This window comes from Physella acuta, unplaced genomic scaffold, assembly GCF_028476545.2.
Source record: "Physella acuta isolate Inbredline_101_S28 unplaced genomic scaffold, ASM2847654v3 ptg000538l, whole genome shotgun sequence".
Classification (NCBI taxonomy): Eukaryota; Metazoa; Mollusca; class Gastropoda; family Physidae; genus Physella; species Physella acuta.
The window spans coordinates 152,309-174,424 of record NW_026732057.1 but is presented as its reverse complement, the minus strand read 5'-3'; the positions used below and the strand labels follow the sequence as shown (position 1 = coordinate 174,424).

The following is a 22,116-nucleotide window of genomic DNA, read 5'->3' as shown; positions in this document are numbered from 1 at the left end:
TTAATGTGTAGCTCACCTTGGATAGGTCATTGTTGTAGAGAGATGATGTAGGAACAGAACACATGACTGTGTGAAGCTCCAACAACACAGGGATGGATGTCAGGTCTTTGAACTGTAACAATGGGGAAATAAGTGGTAAATACACATGCAAACAGATGTAAAGAACTGTAACAAAGTGGTAAATACACATGAAAACAGATGTCAAGAATAGTAACAAAGTGGTAATACTGATTAAAATAGATGTCATAAACTGTACAGCCTTATAACAATGTGGTACATCTGGGTTTTAAATAGACTGTTTCAAAATACAAAAATAATAATATTATATGATGTTTAAAGAAATAAATAATCTAAAGAAAAGGTTAGAAACATAGGACAAAGCTACATCATTATTTTTTTTAACTTAAAAACTAGTACAAAGCAAAGGATACAAACAAAATACATTTTTAGAGCACTAACACCATTTACAACTGTAAGAATTTAGGTATAGTTTTTAGGAATGAAGGATCAATATATGGATTCCAAAAATTGTCATTGATGATTGTGTTAGAGAACTAGACAACAAGCACTGTAGTGTTTGTTGATAAACTTTTTTTATTTTTAATAAAACAAATCGCTTTATTATTATTGTAATATTTGCACAGAAATAACAAGATGCAATTTTCCTTGAAGAACAATAACTCTAGTGCTGAAGAAAAGAAACCTACAGGATTCATAACAAGAGGATCATTGTCATCAGTCCCATTAGATTCTCTTTTGTCCATATCTTTAACAGCCCCATTCAATTCTCTTCTGTCCATTTCTTTTCCCTCTGACCTAAAAGCCTGGATCAGCTGACACAGTGTTGCATGCACCAGGCTGAGGATGGGCTTGATGAGGGAAAAGTAGGTCAGCCACTGGTCAGTTGTGTAGGGGATGCCCTGCTGCCACACCTTCAGCTGGGAATCACTCAGTTTCTGGGGAAGTCGTTGGTTAAGTCATGTAGATTTATAATAAAGGTGATATAATTCTTTTGTATAGCAACAACAGATACAAAAATATTACCTCTAAAAATACTTTTTAAATTTATTTAAAACAATACCTAATTTGTGTAAAAACGGCAAAAAATTAAAGCGTAAATTTAAAATAAATGTAAAAAAAAGTCTAAATTATTAGCTTCGTCACAATGACTGCAGCCTGTGAATTTCCATAAAAATATAAGTACAATAAATTTATCATGTGCATTATAATAAATAAATAAATTGTAATCAAATATGGTTGAATCAAACAGTATAAAAGCTTACCTGTAAAATATTTATGAATATCGGGAAACATTCAGCACTATAGAGCTCCACAATTGCATATCTGTATTTGGCTTCATTAAGGGTCTCTGTAATAATAGTTTAGTCATTTAAAAACAAAATTTGAAATAACTTTTTCCCCAGAGGATAATTTATTGGAAAGTAGAAAGAATGTTGTTGCCACTATTGTACTTAATACTTATTTGATGAAACTGAAGGTATTTTCTTAGATAATAGATCAACTTTGATCTGATTTATATTATCTAAGACTGCAGTGATAACTATCTTACATTATTTCCTCTAACCAAACCTTAAAGAACTTCTATCAACAATACCAAGATTGTCCACAGATTAACCAACCCTTACAGAAACTCTATCAAACATACCAAGATTTCCACAGCTTAACCAACCCATACAGAACCTCTATCAACCATACCAAGATTGTCCACAGATTAACCAACCCATACAGAACCTCTATCAACCATACCAAGATTGTCCACAGATTAACCAACCCATACAGAACCTCTATCAACCATACCAAGATTGTCCACAGATTAACCAACCCTTACAGAACCTCTATCAACCATACCAAGATTGTCCACAGATTAACCAACCCATACAGAACCCCTATCAACCATACCAAGATTGTCCACAGCTTAACAAACCCATACAGAACCTCTACCAACAATACCAAGATTGTCCACAGATTAAGCAACCCATACAGAACCTCTACCAACAATTACAAGATTGTCCACAGATTAACCAACCCATACAGAACCTCTATCAACCATACCAAGATTGTCCACTGAAGCATCAGCAGCAGCCTCCCCTATCAAGGAGTAAATCATGCGCACAATAGTGATCAAACCAGGGGGCACTTTCTTCACATCATCGCTGAACTGCTTGAGCTGTGAGATCATGGCGGGCAGGCCATCCAGGTCAAAGCTGGTCACTTTTTTAACTGGCGCCAGCCACTCCTGGAGCTGAGTTAATTTTGTGCTGGTGCCTGTGGGTTGATAGACAATATGTTATATTTTAAATTCCAACATCACAGTTCTCAAACCTTTTCATATTATGAATCTCTTAGTCAGTCATGTAAAGACAAAGTGAATGTTAAAATTGTTAACATGAGATAATTAAGTACAATTTTACAGACAAGTGAAAATTTTACCAAAAACACCTAAGCTACCCTGTTTATTTAAATATTTTTTAAAATGTAATTTAAACAAGTGTAAATGCTTGAAAAAAAATCTAATAAAACTTGTGTTTAATATAAGCTTTATTGTACTTTATTTCAACATTCCTATCCCTTCTGGTGTTTAAGAAGATTCATTAATAAAATCACAGCATTTATGCAAAGTAATCTAATATCGGGGGAAAGGTTATAAATTTGTGTCAACCCTTAAAAAACAAACAACTTATTAACATATTAAAAAAGATAGTACAAAGTCAAAACCTCAAAACCAATTGCTATTGTTTTCAACAAATTAAGTTAAAGAAACTTTAAAGAGCCACTTACTATCCTCACAGACAGAATAAAGTTTCTGCCCATAGCGTTCCAGCATCTTGACATCAGTGGATGTCTTGATCACAAGCAGCAGGAGCTGGATAGAGTAGTTGGCACAGACAGACTTCCTCAGCTTGCTGTCATATTCTTCATCTCCTACATGGAGTAAAATAGAATAGAGAAAACTAAATTTTAAAAAACCATTAGGACATTTACTGAAATAGAAACATAAAATTGTATCAGATGCTTAAACTTTAAAATTTTGGCTGAGTTTTTTGAAGAACTCTTTAGGATAAATATGTTAGATCTTGGGTCAACACAAACAAAATACTAAGTACATTTTACCTTAAAGACGACTCATTCATTGTTAGTGACCTACATAGTCTTTAAGGGGCAAAATCTTGTGTGCGATTTGTATATTGTGTGGGCAGTGCTCTAAAATGACTTATACAACTTAAATTGTATTTCACAAAATGATACTGCAGACGGTTTACAACTAGTGTGTGGTAGAGCAATAATGCAGTTTACAGGGAATTTTTAAACCGACCTGTCCTCTCCAGATAGGGTAAAAGGACTTCAATGTTTCTGTCAAATCCAAGAACTTTAGACATGATGTTCCTACCCATCAGTGGGTCTCTGGCCGCTGCACTGAAGGCCATAGTGTAGAGGCCATGAAGCACTGTGATCACCTCTGGGTCATCAATTGTTCTGGAACCTGGAGCTATAATCATTGGTTAGAGGGTTACAATCTAAGTATAAATCAACAAAGTAACACTAGCAAGGTGGTCCACAGCTGTCACAGATAAAGCTTAAGATTTTTTAACCAATAAATTCCCTTGTATAAGTAGTAACAAATTTCATCAACTGAAGCTAATTTCAACAAACTAGCTCGGTGTTGTTGAATGGCCATTTATAGGGAGAAATATTTTTAGCCATCTTTTCTCTGGCTTATTTATGGTGGCCCTTTTAATTTTACTCTGAAGTATAAATATCTTAGTGAACGGGCACCCTAAAAAAAATGCAGTGGGGTACTAAGGTGAAGCTCAAAAGTAGTAAAACAAAATGTTGACAATATAGTCTGAATGCTTACATTTACTCTGGCTGTTGAAGAGATTGTCAACAAACTGTATGACTTGAAGGTGGTAAACAAGCTCTAGACCAAGCTGACGTGAAGGGATATCCTCCCCTGAATCTTCTGGCTCTTCCTGCATCGGAAAAAGTTATTACATGTCATGTTTACAAAACGTGAACTAATAAAATTACTCTGTGCATATAATGGGTTTAAATTTTCAATATTATATATACATCACACACATGCCAAAACTGTTTGATAATATTTATCTAAGACTTCATTCTCACAAAATCTGTGTCTTATTTGAAACAAACATGACAAATACTACACAAGTTAACTTTTTTAAGAATAATGAAGCATGGAATTTGATATCAGAATATTGTAAATTAATGTAAAACTGCTTTTAAAGTTGCTGTTCATAAAAGATATTAAAAGACTAATCAAACAAAACATTATTTTAAACTAGAAAAACTTCTCCAATTAAGTAAAAATATTTTGTGATAAATAAAATGCAATGCTGTGTTAAGATTTGCTGTATCTACAAAATATAAAAATATTTATGGCATTAAAAATGGACAAAAATCTCAGTCAAAAATGAAATATTTAAAATTTATGTGAAACTTTTGTGTTCATATATAAGCAGTAAAAATATAAAAAATATGAGTTTTAAAAAACCTGATAATATCTCAACAAAATATTTATCAAAAACATACCACCATCTGAAGCAAACATCTTATAATGCCATTAGTGACATCAGGATGTGAACACAGATACAAGAGGCCATCCTGTGAGGACATGAAGCCCTGGAGCAATGTTTGGACTGCCAGGAAAACACTGGGTGAGCTGGCAGTAGCTGGGCAGGTCAGCAGGGCAAAGATACTTTCTAGTAGACCACTGGTAGGGAATGTGTTCTTTTTATTATTCATGAGTTATAATATCAATACATTAATAATATAACAATATTATGACGGGTTTCTTTAATGTAATTTAAATTCCATCCCACCCTATTTAAAAACCACATTTCCAAAAAAAGACTCAAATAATAAAGGAGAAAAAAAATGTACACATATTATACTTCAAGTCATTCTTTATTACTTTTTTCCTATGTTCATTGTATACTTTTAATTATCTCAGTAAAAAGATTACAAATAAACATATTTTATTTGCTTAAAATTAAATTATAGCTCATAAGTGTCAAGACAGCTTTCCAGTAACTTTTCTATTAGAAAATTGCCATGATAGAGAAATCTGGCTCACCATGAGTTGGCGATGTTGTAGATAGTCTGTAGAGAATCTGATGACTTGGTCTTGTTGTCCACCAATAGAGTGTATGGTACAGCATTGTGCTGCTGGCCCTAGTATACAAAATATAGATTTTTAAAGATTTTTATTTGATTAATTTTTTCATGTTTTCAAGGTAAGGCAAATGGTTAAGAAATTATGTATTTGATTTTATATATTTAAAAGAGACTTTTCTATATCAAGTGCAGAAAAGAAAGGTAAACAATTATAAATGGTTTTAAATTGATTTTATAATACATATTTTTTAAAACCATTTTAAAATAGTGTACTGTTATGACTAGTATTAGTATTTTGTCACATTTTAATAAAATATTAAATGTTATTATATTAAACATATTGTAAAAAATGCTTAGTGGACAAATGTAATTTTATATATTATTTAATCAAAATTTTTCATCAGTACCCAGGACTAATTCATGTATTATTTGATATGTGGGGGGGGGGGGGGGGGGAAATACACTGAAATGATGTTTATACATATTAAATATTTTTCAACTTAGCATGTTTGAAAATATATTTAAAATACATTGAAATAAAAACGTTTACTACAAAGTGTTTAGGGGGGTGTTTGGCTAACTTACAGTGAGCAGATGAGGGTCTGCAAGTATTTTTGTGGCCTCAGCCAAGTCAGCCAGGAGTCTGCTTTCATCTTCCTCCCTCAGCTGTGGTGGATCATCATCCTCGGTGGATGTCTCCTCCACCAGAGGTCCACTTGTTACTACCCTGTGTCAAAATTTAAATTATTTTTACTCTGTTGGATTAAATTTTAAAATATAAACATTTTTGTCTTTTTGAAATAATTTCTTAAAAGCTGATTTTTATTATAGAGATTAACACATTTGAAAAATTACGATTTTAAAAAAAATATTTTTAGAAAAATATCTATACAACTTTTTAACATAAATGTGTTTCGATACGCTTAAAAACAAGCTAATAAAAGAATATGTAAATTAAAAAAAAAAAACTCACTGATCAATGACTGTGTAGATGTTGATCAAGGTCTCATAAAAGTGGACTTTCCTAATTAGGGCAGTCACTGACATGGTCAGTTTGACTATCTGCAATCAATGGAATAGTGTTTAAACATTTTAATTACATTAACTTAATTTTCAAATCTAACAATATAAATACAATTCTGCACTACTGTTGGTTATTAAAAATAGGTTAAAAGAACTAAGTAAACAGGTAACTTATTATTATTGGGTATTAACATCTTTGGAACTAAAATTTTTCCACCAAACAGTCTTCCTACATATTTTTTATACTCTACCACAAAAAACAAGTAGCTGGTTGATTGATATTTTAGCATTCTTAAACAAAAAATGACAGGTAAAATAATCTTAACCTGAGGCGATAAAAGACTTCGAACAAGCTTTTGATAACCATCTTCTGCCTTCTTCATGTCGGGATGTATGCCCAGAAACCACTGGGTCCCAGCAGGGAAATGGGTAGTCTTAGCTAGGGAGCGGAGAGCTAGATGTTTCAGACTGAACACAATGAACTGGCTTTCAAACAGTGCCAGCAATTTGGACTGGATGTCTTTTTTCTGGGGAAAAAATGTTATTGTTAGGAAGGCGGAAACTGCAAAGTGGAATTAACTCCGGGATCAGCTTTATGAATTAAATTATAGCCGGGAGACATTCAATTTATGTGTGCGTGTGTATAGATATATAAATATATATATATATATATATATATATATACATATATCTACATATATATATATATATACATATATAGATATACATACATAGATATTGGTGGCAGTAAATTTGTTTGTAAATAAATGGCTTTGATGTAGACTAATTAGAACTTATTATTTTCAACATTAAGTCCACTATTACTCTAAAAAGTTAAAATAATGCATTTAGCTACAATTACTACATGAAATATCACAATGTGAACGTATACAAAGAGACTTAAGTTTCTTGGCCAGCGCTGGCTGATTTTTCTTACTGACCAATAGAACCAGAGCTATAGGCTCACTCAGGATACACAGGCACCCAGCGAGTTTGATGCCTGCTTTAAGGTGCCGCACTTTGAAGGCTGGGTCTGGCTGGGCCATGGCGACATCTGGATCACAGCCTTTCATCACCCACTGAACTAGAGTATCCAGGACACCTGAGGGGAATGGGAATATTATTCTCACAATCAAGGAACATTTTTCTTCTTCACATTGCTTCCTTACATGACATTACTGTACATGAGATCACAACAACAAAAAGTATATGAGCAAACAGTTAAATTAACTATAAGTAGATTATATGATGTGAAGTTTAACCAGTTTTAAACATTTTTAGAGCATAATTTTGGAAACAGTAACTTTTTGCCAAATAATGAAAAGAATGTTCTTATGCAATTTAACACCTTCCCGGCATTTTGTAATCATATATATATATATGTGTGTGTGTATATATATATATATATATATATATATATATATATATATATATATATATATATATATATATGCATAAACACACATATATATTTATATTCATATTGTATATTCCCATTAAAATGTCAGAGGTAAATCATAATATCTCTCCCAAAAATAAAATAACTGAGGAAAATATGTAAGCAAGCAATGAAAAATATTTCTTTCTTAAAGCTAGTGTTACTCACCCTACACTTACAATGTTTAACAAAATTTCCATCACACTATAAACAGAATATCACAATTTTCAGAAAAGTAAAGATTTTAAAAAAAAACATGAAAAAGTTATCCAGGAATTTATACCATACCTTTCTGCAAATAATCACACATACAATGCATAGATCTAGTACATTATGTAGAAACTTAAAATGTTGGATTGGAAAATGTTAGTTCATTGTTTTTTGTATTTTGAGTTTGCATTAGGACATGCAGATAGTGGTATTCTTCTGTTGAGTTTTTCGCACGAATGGTTGAATGGTATGGGATTACCAATGGTGTCACAATTCTTGTGGATGACTGGCACTACTGTCACAATTGTTTTGTGAGGTTTTTCTAACATCCTTTACAGTGGCACTAGTTCAAAAACTTAAGGATTGTTTTACGTTGGCTGACGAAGGTCTTCAGCAAGGGTCAGATAATAAATGACAACATTGAAAGCAACAACTTTAAAGAGTTAACTTTGTGTATATTTTTTAAACATGGCGTGTGCGACTTCCCCAATATGTTCCAGTACAGGAAGCAAAGCACTCCACTCTGCCTGCACTCGCTCCCTCCCCGTAAATAAATTATTCTAACACCAATATTTTGTGTTCTGACAAGAATTTATCTCAACGTTGGCAAGTTCTTGTCTTTTTCCATGTTTTATTGAATATCCTGTATGAAGATGTGTATATCTTTATAATTATTTTAGTTAATCTTTCATTTCCAATTAAGACAAAAATATATTGCATTTGTTAGTGTTCTGGTGCAAGTTTCTTGATGAAGACATTTGTTCAAGCAGTAGATTTATTATGGTGTGGGTTGACTGATGTTCAAAAATATAATAACAAATGGCACAAAGTTCATCCTATCCCACGTTTTTAACATAAGCTGGTGAAGTTCAATTAAATTGAGTCAAACCTTGTACCCTATTTGCAGTGATCAAGTCAGAGAAAATGGTCACAAAAATGTTACAAGTCACACACAAAAAATATGATTTGTAAGTTTCTTGGATCCACTTTCAATTGGCCGCCACAGCACATTTTAGTTAAGTTATACTGGTTGACATCAAGTGTTCTGCTGTGTGAATACTCGGTGAAGCCAATTCATAAAACATAAAAAATGAAACGCCAGTCCAAACTGATACTGGGGGTGACTTGGGACTAGAGCAGTTAGTGTGAGGTCATGAGCTATTCAAAATTCAGCTAAGCTGGTGCAGATTTTAACCACAAGATAGTGGGTTTTCTTGTGCAGTAGCGGAGAAGGTCAAAGACGATACAGTCTAATTGTGCAGGAGGTTGTCCAGTTGAGGATGAGGTTGTGGACCAAGCAAAGAACTCTTGCGCAGGCTACGGGCAGAAAAATCTGGTTTAAGCAAGTTGTCTGGGTTACTGTGACCAGAACCAGGGTGAAAAAACATTTCTAAGAACAGGTTTGAAAGCTGGTTAGTGATTCGTCAGTTGAAGACAGAACAGCCACAGAACAGAACGCAGCTGCTCTGTTCTACAGCTAATGAAGGATGTCATTCATAACACAACCCGATCTGTTTTCTGGGCTCAGCTGGTGGTGGAGCATAAGAAAGATGTTTATTCTGTTGGTTCTGATCAGATTCATGTTCTGGATTTAATTTTTATAGCAGTTGGCATTGTGAATCTCCACGAGGTTTATTTGAAGATCCGAAAATTTCACCTTAGAATCTTCATTCAAGAATTCTAGAATAAGAAGTTGTTTTATCTTAGTAGTTTTTCTGATGATTTGAAGATCCAAAAACTCATCTTTTTATTTTACACATCTTACACTAAAAAAGACTAAATTAGATTTGGAAGGCACTGACGATATTGCGTACAGTTATGTAGTAGGTGTAACACAACCAACACTGGTTGACTTTGTTCAGGTGTTATATTCATTGCTTCAGAGTTTGCTGTACAGTACTGTTAGCATAACAAATCCCACTACATGAAGTTACTTAGTCACTCTGTTTAACGGCACATTAGGTGGTGGCTGAAGTGCATCGGTGGCCAATTTGTAAGAAGAAAATATCACGGAAAAAAGAAAAATTATTATCAAACAAACGTGCTGGGCTATTAATATGCATGTAAATAAAAGGCAATTTTTCTAGGGCTAGAAAAAATGCAGTATCACTACATGGCAGCTTATGTGTAGCAGTATAAAATTAAGTTACTTCTATAAGGAGCTTGGCACATGTTAAAAACCTGGTAGCTAGAACTCACTCTGGCGTTTCTCTTGTCCCAAGAGGTAAGAAAGTCCTTTATCAAGCAGGGATGGTATCTCCTCCATGGCTGTTACCCATCTAGAATCATTGGTTTATAGAATAAACAAGTAAAATGAGGGATAGTTATATACAAAAACAAATCACATAACTGCAATGAAAAAACATTTTGCACATAAGATCTATTTGTAGCAATGGTATGAGCTTGTGTGATTTTGTAGTGAAGGTGAAAGCAACTAACCCAATTATATTACTGATTTAACAAGGAATATGATATTAATCATAGGAATGGCTGTGAGCTCCAACTACAGATGGAGCAGTAAAATCTAGTTGGCCATGATATGTCAAATAACTGATGTTTATAAGACAGCCTAGCTCACATTTGCATCCTTTCGTGACCATGTACATTGTTTTAATAAATAAATAATAAAACATTTTTTACATGAAATGACCAAACAAAGAGTATTAGTATAAAGAGTTCTGCATTTGCGCATTATTGTTACTCATTTTTCCTGTATTATTTAGAGAAGATACAGGTAACTTGGAAATGAGTAAGTGAAACTTTTTGGTTTTGTATACTGAGGTGAGAGAAACAATCCATCCAACTTATAGATTCTTAAAATTAAACTACATTTTATTTTATTTATGATTATGCTCTCATGATTTGAAGCCTTTAGCTAGATATACAGATTAGACATGTCTGTAATGTAATATTAATAGCTTAAATGAATAAAAATGTATCATTCATGATAATTAGTCCTAATTACACATTTTATACACATTAATTAACCAGGGTCAACCATCCTGAGGATGGATAACTATAGGGTCAACACCACTGACCGATCCTGATGTTCTTCTTCCCCAAACCGGTACATGATGTCCATCAAAACCTGGGCTTCCTTGGGCCTCTCTGTGCTTGATTCATCCATCCCAGCATATTTTGACAGTTCTATTTCATAGCTAGACAGGGCTGGGCTCTTCAGTGTCTGTTGGGGGAGTTTGAAATGTTAGTGGGGTGGCAGGAAAAGGACAGTGACTGACACATTTTTTTTTAAAAACCACTGCGTTCTTTGGACAATGTAGATAAGACAAGCATCAAACATTTTAAAAGGTACAACTTACAGAAAAAATTATTATTTCATAACAGGATAAAAAAGTTTTATTCACCATTCACTTCACCAAAAAAATCTTTCTAATGGGTGTTTAACCATGTTTTCAAATGCACCTTACATTCTTGTTATAAATATAAAAATAGGATATCTTACAGTGAGGGAAGTCGGGTAGAACTCTAAAGGATTGAATGAATGGGACAATCCCCAAGAATCCTCATCTAACTCATACATGTCTAAAACCTGAAATAGTGCAATAAAGACTAGAATCAAACCTACATTTTTCTACAATTAATTTTTTTTTTACATGTTTATACATTGCAACAACTCAAAGAAAATACAGCTAATGTTTTGGATTATGGGTAGTTATAATTATCTCTATCAAGAAATAGTTAAGTAAATAAACTATATTTTTGTGATGGTTGCCTGGCACTTATTTAAAAGTATCCTACCATCATATTTGGATCTTCCATAGCAATCTCTTCCTCTGATGATATATCCTCATAACCCTCTTCTGGTTCCTACAATACGTAAAGAGATGCTATTAAACAACTGGCAGTGACATCTTTACATTCATGTAAAAGTATCTTTATAAAATCGGATGCAGCAGTCCATTGGGGCAGATGGAACAGAGGCATAAAGCAAATAATAGGAATGTGTAGTCAGCACATTATACAGCAACATGAATTTTCCCCAACTTAGGGCAGGTATTAAACTGGGCTGAGTCAGGACTGAACTAAAGAATATCAGCAGCCTTTTCCACTCCACTAAACATACCATCTTCCGATATGGCCTCAATTTCAGCCTTGGTAGTTTGACCTCCAATTTGTGTGATAAAAATGTAAAGTTATAAAAAACAAAAATTCATGCTTACAGTGCTAAAACAACGTGCAGGAAAACACATATTTTAAAACAATGTTACTATTTGTATTTTTACTATAATAAAATTGGGTCAAATGTCGTGTGCACAAAGTGTACGCTATGTCATACAAAAATATTCTGCTTCATGAGAATTTCAACATTGAATCATGATCAAGTCTAAGATAGTAACTATAGTTTTTAAAAATGTCAAACTGATCAATAAAGTATAAACAGAATGAAATAAGATTACAACAAAGACCAGCAATAAACCAGTAAGTTAACAGACCAGTACCTGAGCATCACCATCATAGTCCACTCTTCTTTGTCTCCTTGTGGTGGTTCTTTCTGCCACTGAGTCATATAGCTGCTCTTCTGTTTCTTCTTCATCCACCATCTCTTCATCTTCAACTTCATCTTCACCACCTATTTACAAGGAGGATATCAGGTGAGTATGTATCTAACAGTGTAGAGAGTAATAGATAATAAAAAATACTTTCACTTTTAAAACCCTGCTTTAAGTTCTAAATTTAATCTTCCATTAGAATGCATGTTGAACTTGGCTAGGTGCATCATTACTTAATGCACCTGACTTAAGACTGTCTCGGATAAGGAGATGCAGTCTCTTATGAGCGACTATTTTATTCTTTATGTTAAGAAATTATTTTTTGGGCTTGTAATAAGAAAATGATATACATGGGGAATATTTGTGTCAATTATTACATCAGATAAATTATGGAGGGCACTAATTTAAATAAGCATTGAAGGTAATTATTTGTTTTAAAAAGAGCATGTTTTTAAACAATATCCTTTAAAATACTATTGTGAGATAAGAATGTGTATTCTACACTCATAATTTTAAAATAATTTATTATTTTCAAATCACCAGGGAAGTGAAGTAACAAAGAGAAAATATTTAAAGCAGCTTATCTTCTTCTTCGTTCTTAATTATTAGTGTTGAAGGGGATCGAGATTTATCTGCCAGTGGGTTTGAACTCGAGACTTTGTTCGAATTTATCAACCATGAGCTTTTTGCCGACTCGACCACGCCTCCAACACAATTAAGCGTTACGTGTCAACTGGTTATGCGCCTTTGAGGCCATTGACTCCGATTTCAGCCTGCTTTTCTTTTTGGATTTGCTTCCATAGCCTTTGTCCAACCAAGAACAAACTACAAGGCAGCAGTTGTTTAATTTTGGAGTTGTCTCTCCTAGAAGAGTGGCTGTCCCACAGCTAACGAGCCTCATCTGCCCGAGGGTTCGAACTCGAGACTTTTCGGTTTAGCAACCACGAGCTTTACCGACTCGACCACGCCGACCCCAAAGCAGCTTATATTTAATGAAACATTGTGGCTAGATGTCTGTATAAAAGTAATGATTATCAAGTTTCAATTCACAAAATAAAATTTAAACAACTGTTCAATGAATAACACAGACATTCTTAAGAAATAATAATCCATAGAATTAATAAAGTGACAAACATAACAAGCTATAAAACAAAACTTTTCCACTAATAATGAATATAAAATGTTTTTAAAATTTTAAAAAGCCTTATAATCTGAAAATTGTATCTTAGATTTAGTCAAACAATAACAGTTAAACACAACTCTATATAAACAATACTATGTGGTTCTATACGTTATACTGTAAAAAGTTGATACTTACTAAATGGAGGTTCAGGGGGCCTTTCAACATCTCTAGAATTTGACCTTGACCTTTGCCTTGATCTTGTTGTTCTGGTCTTTGAGCGTGACCTGGAACGTTTCCTAGTTCTGGAACCTGACCTTGACCGTGACCTAATATGCTTAGGAGGAGTTCGAGTTCTGGGTGGACGGTCGTTATCGTATTTCTCTTTCTGCCGAACCTCTCTTTCCCTGTCCCTTTCTTTCTCCAAGTCTTTCTCTTTCTCCAACTCTTTAACTTTTAAGTCTCTTTCTCTCTCTAGCTCTTTCTCACGCTCTTTTTCTCTTTCCTTCTCTTTCTGCTCCTTCTCTTTGAGCTCCCTCTCTTTCTGTTCCTTCTCTCTGTCGTGCTCCTTCTTAACCTCCTTCTCTCTTTCCTTCACCTCCCTTTCTCTCTTCTCTGCCTCTTTCTTCTCCCTCTCCTTTGCCTCAATGTTTCTTTGCTCCCTCTCTTTCTCCTCATGCTCCCGAATTCTCTCTTTTTCCCTGTAATGCTCATCTCTCATCCTATCCAAATTCTCCAGAACGTCTTTTGTGTCCCTGGGTTCTCTGGAACCCTCTCTAGAATTAGAGAGCCCTCGACTGTCCTTACTATCACTTTCCCTTGACCCATGCCGCCCCATCCTCTCCCTCCTCCCAACACTGTCTCTGTCTCTATCCTCCCTTGAGCGAGGCCGCTCGTCATCCCTGCTGCCTCTTCTCCCGAAGTCTCTATCTCGTTCCCGAGACCTAGAACGGTCCCGGTCGACTTTGTCCCGAATATTATATGGCTCTACTGGTTCAGGTGGGAAACTGTAGTCTCTTAGAGAGTCTCTATCTCTGGGTGAGTCATGACTACAAGCACGCTCACGGCTAATATCTCTTTCCCGACTGCCCCCTCTGCTGGAACACCTGTCTCTACTTGACCCCCGATCCCGGCTTGACCCCCGATCCCTGCTTGAACCCCTGCGGGGTGAGGGTTTTCGTAGAACCTCCACAAAAGCGGATTCAAGAGATGTGGGTTTTTGGGGGTCACGGGTGGACGTAGAAGAGGTTGACCCAGGCCCGTACAATTGCTGCTGGCGTTTCTGAACTTGTTCGTTTAAAAAGTCTAACTTGTGTTGTGGTTGTACAGCAGGCTTATGACTCTCATCATCTGAACTGTCTAAGCCTGAAAGAAAAAACTGAGCATTACTTTAAGTTACTGAAATTATGGTTGTAACTGAAATTACTGAATTCAACTGAAATAAATATCTGCTTTATATTAAGTTAATACAGTAATAGTAATATTCAAACACAGAAAATTAGTAAAAGGACGTGATTTTGAGCAAATGACAAAAATAGAAAAGGAAACAAACTATCTTACCTGGAATTTTGGTTTTGTTCAGTGGCACTGGGTGGCCTGGGAGTGGGGGTGGTGGTGGAGGGGGCGAGTCCTGGGGTGGCTTCACTACTGTGACCCAACCATAGACGGCTAGGGTCACTGTGTGGTATAGGCCCTTCAGTATGAGACCATCAGTTGGGATCTGCGGAGAAAATGTTAGGTAACAACACTGTTAAGCCAAAAAAGGTAAAAAAAAATATTTAAAAAATCACATTAATTTTGCCACATTTGTTTTTTATATAGTCGTGTTTTTTCTGTCCACTATGTAAAAGTAAAAACAAAAAGAAATAGCTACATGACTTAAGCCACGTTTGTCAGCTGATCTTACCTGCCGTTCAGGTTTCAGCTGAATATTCTTGTTTTCTTTGTAGTCTAATCTAAAAGATAGTTTTTACAGTGTCAGATAACAGTCAAGTTAAAATATGTGATGTACTTTATAATAATAAATAAATTCAAAACATAACCTAATTAACGATTAACGATTATCATGAAAATTAATTTAAGGGCTAAAATGGAAAATTAGTAACAGTATGTCTATAAGCAGCTGCATATTACGAAATTTAGTCTGTTTTTCTTTTAAGGTGTATTCTGTTTTACCCTCAAATGAGAGACAAAACATCAAATGTAATTGAAACATACTGGCCAAGCTTTTCAAATGTTGATGCATTAGGCTTGTCCAAGTTGTTGACAAACACATCTAGCAGGAATTCTGAAGGAAGTGTTCCACTACAAAATATAACACACACACACAAAAAATCAGTAAATACATCATCCTATAGCAAATAAAAAATTCAAATGAGTTATTTATTTGTATTTTGAGTATACATATTTATAAACTGTTTTTGAATGAGAAAACATTCCATGGTGACTCCAAGGCAAGGACTTTTGAACTTAATGAGAAATATGCAAACAATATAGGTTAGTTCAGGTTTTTGTACCATGGGCTAATAAAATTTTTATAAGCTTTTAATTAATTAAGTCATAATGTTTGAGGGTAGGTTTGAGGTTAAATATTCACCATTTTCTAATTATTGAGTAATTATTTTTTCACTTTGTCGACAAATGCATCTCTGCTAAAAATGCAAAAATATCTTAATTTCAATCTAATAAGATAGAAGATTAGTCATGAAACACTATATACAATGACAAAAGAAAAAAAACAAGGTGCTTGCAAACAATCAAGTGGGATGATTGTCACAAAAGTTATTACAAATAACAGAGCAGAGACTAACATAAATAAGGGGCAGTCCTATAGAATCAGTACACTGCAAGAGGCTGATCAAGTTTTAAGTAAATATTTTCAGTGGGATGTTGACTTAATTAGGAAAGTATGAAAGTGTGAAAAGAATATTTGTAGTACTAACTGTTTTTAAAATAAATATCATAATTACATTGATAACAGTTCTTGAGCTTAATTAGGAAAGTATGAAAGTGTGAAAAGAATATTTGTAGTACTAACTGTTTTTAAAATAAATATCATAATTACATTGATAACAGTTCTTGAGAGAGTAAATACTATATTTACAGCAAAAGAAAAGAAAATGTATAGTGTATTCAAAGGCTGATTTTATAAAGGTTTTATTTAGAGCTATTTACCCTAATCTGCAACCCTTTCCCAAGTTTGGTTCTACTTGAGTCTTCAGTGGGATAACTCTTAACTCACATACAATTACTGGCCTTGCAAACTGTATCAAATCAAGATTTAGTTCCTGTAAGGAAATCATAAAAGTAACAAATTAGTAATGTTAGCAAATAATAAATTTAAAAATAACTATTCATTATAAACATATATGAAAAACTCAAAAAAAAACTTTTAAAAAAGTTATTTGAGCATAAGATATGATTATAAATGAGAAGGATAGAAAATCAAAGTCGCTATATGTTTGAACACAATGTACAAATGATAACAGGACCAGATGTGCAGCTGTCAGTTCAACCAATCAGAGAAAAAAAACACGTGTGATAGGTTATGATCTAGTGACATGACATGATTAGCTTTAGGTGCTTAAGCTAGTTTTTGGGCCAAAAGGGTGTGTAGATTAGTGTAATTATAGACCTAAAACTCTCAAATCCAAAAAGATCAAGGAAAAGGGGGAGACCTAAATACACCTGCTGTAGAGAACTGAAACGAGCATAAAAACTGCTGAAAATAAATCTTAACCCTGTACACTAAACAATGAGTTAACTTAACAACAAATTGGTTCAAAATAAATTAAAGAAATACAAAAACCATTACGATAAAACTAACACAGGAAACCATAATAAATATGAAACTTCCGTGGGCCATATTATAGATAGATTTAGTTTTAGATAGGTATTGATCAGCATGGCAGATTTGTAGTAGCTGTTTCACAATTTTCAGTAGCTATAAAATGAGTAAACGAATCGGCTTAACTTTGGTGTTTTGTGAACTTTTAATAGATACAGTAGATATATTGTTCAATATGCACATATATTGGCAACTTGAAATAAGTTAAATAGGATAATATTTAGAATCGACCCTTTGAATCCCGGTCAGAACGTCCCCCGCCGTGGCCTCAACCAACCGGCGGGCTCGTTGCATTGAGTTAAATATAAACTCATAACAATAATATAAACAATCTCTTTTCGGTAGGTCAGGCCACATACCACGCACACATAGTGTTGTGTGTCGTGCCTTAACCAAAATAAACTATCTCCCTTCATTCTGATTAGATTTAATTAATTAATTAATTAATTTGCTAATTTATAAAATTATGTATGATGCTATAGAAATAGGTAAGTATAATTTTTTACTATGTATTTGTACTATTAAACAAATTAAAGAACATCGTTGTTTTAATACCACCCTCTCCCCTTCTTGAACTCAAAGTTAAACTTTTAATTCCGTTTGTAAAGACTAGCGGTATGCTGTAAGGCGGCGGGTGGGTAGATACTCATTGGAAAAAAAATCCACCATGGTGCGTGTTATTGGCCTTGGGCCTTCTGTGACGTTGTTGGCGTTTGCTGTGAGGGGGAGAGGGGTTTGTGTTATACTCGTTAAAAAATGCACCGTGGTATTGGCCTATGATGACGATGTCGCGCAAGCGGGGAGGAGACGCTTTTTATTAAAACCAAGAACTAGGCTTTTCGAGGCTGTACTGAAAATCTAGGACTGGTATAGTCATGATGTCGAATTTAACGAGTGATGCTTGCTTGGTCTATCATACGATTGCTTGGCGATGGGAGTCTCAGTTTACATTAACAGTGAACTATTGGGATGCTGTCAATGTCATGCACAAAGTAACAGCTACCGAATTTAAAACACCGAGTGCATCCCGCTCATTATAAATCTTTGAAATACAAGTTATGGATAGTCAAATAACTACTAATACTTGAAGGACAACCAGAATATATGCATTGTATTATAAAATTAATCCTTACGGTATAACTAAAATGTGTATCCAAATATTTTTAGGCTAACGGGATCTGCATTTTAATAAACCAAGTCAAATACCTACTTCATTCAGTAGACATATTAGGCAACTTTTACATGGTGGCACAACTACATTTTTTAGATTTTGTAATGAGTAGCCTAGTCGTGCATTAAACTAGAATAAAGGGTTGTACTCAATAGCAATGACAATAATGAAATCCTGGCTTCAAGCTATGATTTCCCTGTATTCTTCGACTAGAAATATAGCTCCATCGTTTAAATGACCACACCCTCCACCTTTTGCCTAGCTGAATATAAAGTTACACTTTCAACCCCGTTAGGGTGCGTGAACTACTGATGACCTAGGCCTAACTATTGAAAAAAATATCTATTCTGGTGTTAAATTCCCCTCCCCTACTCCCAGAATTTAACTTTGGGGCCATACACAACATCAGGAAGGTCTAGGTCGGTGTTTTATCTCGTGCAAGTTTACTCACAACACGACTACACACTACGGTTGTATCCAGGATTAAAGCTGCGACACTTACTTAGAGTGGGATTTATTCGTTGGATCATTGTGCTTGAAATTCTGTTTCATTTTGGGATAAGAGTGATAGAATGTTGGAATTCAGTTAGTTAATTAATATATTGATCTAAATGTCTTGTACCATCAGAAACTAAATTTGTTGACAAGGTACATGTGTTGGCTAAAGAATGACCTCTAGGTCGAGCCAAAGATGGCTGGTTGACAAACGTGGTTTTCAAATTTCATGGTGATGCTTTTCTAAAGGATTTTATTTTGTGTTTCTCTGGGATTATTTTGTGTGGTGTGAATATTCAAAAGTAATTTGTAAGTAGTATGCTTTTCACATTCAACCAATTTAACAGTTTGCGGTCCGGCTGATTATTTTATATTTAGCGAAACTACACACTACACAGCGCCCGAAGGCCGTTGTTTCAGCATGCCCTACTAGTCAATTATAGACAACTTTAGAATCAATACACGTAGCCAATACACCGATTTTTATATAATAATCTTCAAAAGCCATTCCTCTAGGGTCGTTATTTTCACGAAATTGTCGTTTTCCAATATATTGTCAAGAAAATGGTATTTAATTCACGAGAACGTACGAAAACCACTCATGCGTGACCGAAATTGTCGATCGGGTGCCTTCACGTGGTTTGACACGTGTTGACATTGGCCTTTGTTTACATCGAAACATAGGTCAAAACTGCCCTTTTTTAAATTAATTCTTCGAAAAAATGGCTATGTCCATTTTTAAAAAGGGTCATTTTCAGGCCCATTTTAAAAAACGTAAAAAAATCCTAACTACACGTAGAAAAAATGTCTTTTTCTGCCCTTTTAAGCTCCAAAAACGCTGTGTTTACGGGTCGCGTGACGTCAGCCGCCAACCAAAACGCATTGAAAGCGCGCGTTTGATTGGTTGGTGGCGGATACTATGAAATATCAAGGGTTTTCTCTAAATTTTTACCGTTAAATATTAATAAGGAAATAAATAATTTCATTTATAGTTTAATGAGTCACTCAGATGGGCTAAAAATTTTAGTAAGCCTTCAACAATTTTTAATAAATGTAATTAAATTCAGGACATTAGTAAAATGTAAAAGTCTATCAGAGTCTATCTAGTTAATATAGAATCTAGAACTAGTTTATCTAGAACTTAAGTTACTTATACATACTTAATTGTGAAGTAGTAACATATCTAAAAAAAAATTCTCATCTATTTTAGAAAATCTAGGTATAGAAGTATGGTATACTGGTAATCTATCGTTTTAGGTACATAAAATAGGCAGAGGCTAGTAATGTGACTAAATATACAAGTAGATCTATATTGTGCTAGGATATTTGTGTCAAATATAATAAATAATTGCATAATAAACCAAAAGCAATGTCTAAATGTGGACCAGAAATTAAATCTAGACTGCAGTGTTTGCGATCAAGATTTGCTATATAAACAGCAGCCATCTGGAAATTAGAGTGGCTTCCCCTGAATCTCTGACTAAATTCATTTCATTAAAATGTTACCAAAAAAACTTAAAACAAGATGGGTGGAATAGGAAATGAGCTTGGTTGCATATAATGAATACATCGCTAATCTTAATTTATTCATTTTATTAGGTACTGAAAAGTTTAATGCAACTGTTAAAAGAGGTATTCTAGGCACTTTGAAACATTTTTGTAACTTTCAAAACAAAAAATTGTCATAAATCCTCCACCCACCCTTTTATCATATTACTAGCCTTGGTCAATTTTACGTACCTAAAACGATAGATTACCGTAGATTTTATCTAGATCTAGTCTAGATCTAGAGTTGCGCCACCCGTAGCCCAAGCCAAAAATTTTACACATGATGTCAGTCAGTTTTTTAAACTAAAAATTTGAAGAAAAAAAAGGTTAGTCATCCACCCGATTTTCGCTTTTAAAAAACACGTTAAAAAGAATTACTAACATGAGTAACTGAGTTTTATTAGTTCCTTTGATATGTAAATATCAACATTATCTATTGGTATCAAACAAACAAACCTTTATATTTCTGTCGTGATGAAATGTGTCAAAAAATAACAACTTGACGTCTTCTGATGCCGTAGTAGCCATTTTTATTTCTAATCTATTTTTATTCTAGATCTAGAATCAAGAGTGCTTTCCCATCTCTGCTAAATCTTTAGAAAACCCAACGGGACACACCCAACGAAAGAAATAATAACGTAGACTTAAATCGATGAATCTAGTCCAAATCTAGCCATTCTTACATATTTAATTATTTATACTCTGACCGAAATTGATACGCGAATGCGATGCTATATATGAATAATCATTTATAGAAATACACAATTATTTTTTGTTTGATATTAAATCTAGGCTCTACTTTACAGAATGCTGAGAATGAAGAGATAATGAATGTGCAAACATTATTTTATTATTATTACAAGATAATTCGTTTACAAAGCGAATTGAATCTAGTCTACTCTTAATTCACTCAAACAAAAAAATATGCGTCATCACTATAGAATACTAATCGAATGTCACTCCCCATTCGCATCATCCCATATATTATATAGTCTCAAAAAGTCCCCCTCCTCCTCTAAAAATGCGTCGCCTCTCAGCCTACCACCCTTCTCCTTCTAAAATGGAATTTCTGGTTCTGCAAGTACCGATTTCTTTATAAAATAAGCTCGGTCAACAGTGATGCAGTGTGATGGTTATAGTCAATATATGGATCAACTTTTTTTTAAAGAATTCTTTTAGAACATGGGTTCCCAAACTGTGGGTCGCTCGACCCCCCCCCCCCCCCCCGGGCTTTCTTAGGGGCCGCCAACTGGTAAAAAAAAAAATTAGAATGAGCCGACCCACGGCATATCACACGCCGCTATTTAGTTGTTTTATTTTCTACTTTTCAATAATTCATAATTTGTGAATTCGACAGTACTAATTATGCCACTGAAAATATTTGCTTTAAAACACTATCAGTAGGTCGTTAAGGACGATACCCCCCACCCTCCTTTCCCCCAACCCCTATCCTACACCCCTCCCCCTTGTGAAGGCAGCCTCCTCTTAGTTACCTCCCCTAAGTTTAAAATTGTTTCAAACTAAATTATCTGCCCTTAATAGCCGTCACTAAACCCGGCTCTACGATTGTAAACATTTAGGCGTGAACCACAGCTC

The 22,116-nt window shown here is 34.3% G+C and overlaps 1 protein-coding gene across 1 annotated transcript in view; it reads right to left on the bottom strand.

The window, feature by feature from the left end:
• The window catches only part of LOC131945882 (protein virilizer homolog), a 31,228-nt gene extending 10,175 nt beyond the window's left edge, over positions 1-21,053 (bottom strand). The window contains exons 1-24 of the mRNA XM_059306500.1: positions 20,977-21,053; positions 16,634-16,746; positions 15,677-15,763; positions 15,366-15,414; positions 15,020-15,179; positions 13,658-14,824; positions 12,289-12,419; positions 11,588-11,656; positions 11,292-11,378; positions 10,867-11,012; positions 10,028-10,107; positions 7,122-7,282; positions 6,507-6,707; positions 6,131-6,219; positions 5,743-5,884; positions 5,117-5,214; positions 4,573-4,753; positions 3,878-3,992; positions 3,335-3,508; positions 2,800-2,943; positions 2,074-2,286; positions 1,284-1,369; positions 708-956; positions 17-112 (exon numbers count right to left, since the gene is read on the bottom strand). Of these exons, the coding sequence (XP_059162483.1) occupies positions 17-112; positions 708-956; positions 1,284-1,369; positions 2,074-2,286; positions 2,800-2,943; positions 3,335-3,508; positions 3,878-3,992; positions 4,573-4,753; positions 5,117-5,214; positions 5,743-5,884; positions 6,131-6,219; positions 6,507-6,707; positions 7,122-7,282; positions 10,028-10,107; positions 10,867-11,012; positions 11,292-11,378; positions 11,588-11,656; positions 12,289-12,419; positions 13,658-14,824; positions 15,020-15,179; positions 15,366-15,414; positions 15,677-15,763; positions 16,634-16,746; positions 20,977-21,048 (4,110 nt within the window). The 5' untranslated portion in view covers positions 21,049-21,053. The remainder of the gene's footprint in view (positions 1-16; positions 113-707; positions 957-1,283; positions 1,370-2,073; positions 2,287-2,799; positions 2,944-3,334; positions 3,509-3,877; positions 3,993-4,572; positions 4,754-5,116; positions 5,215-5,742; positions 5,885-6,130; positions 6,220-6,506; positions 6,708-7,121; positions 7,283-10,027; positions 10,108-10,866; positions 11,013-11,291; positions 11,379-11,587; positions 11,657-12,288; positions 12,420-13,657; positions 14,825-15,019; positions 15,180-15,365; positions 15,415-15,676; positions 15,764-16,633; positions 16,747-20,976) is intronic.
• Positions 21,054-22,116: the final 1,063 nt, after the last annotated feature.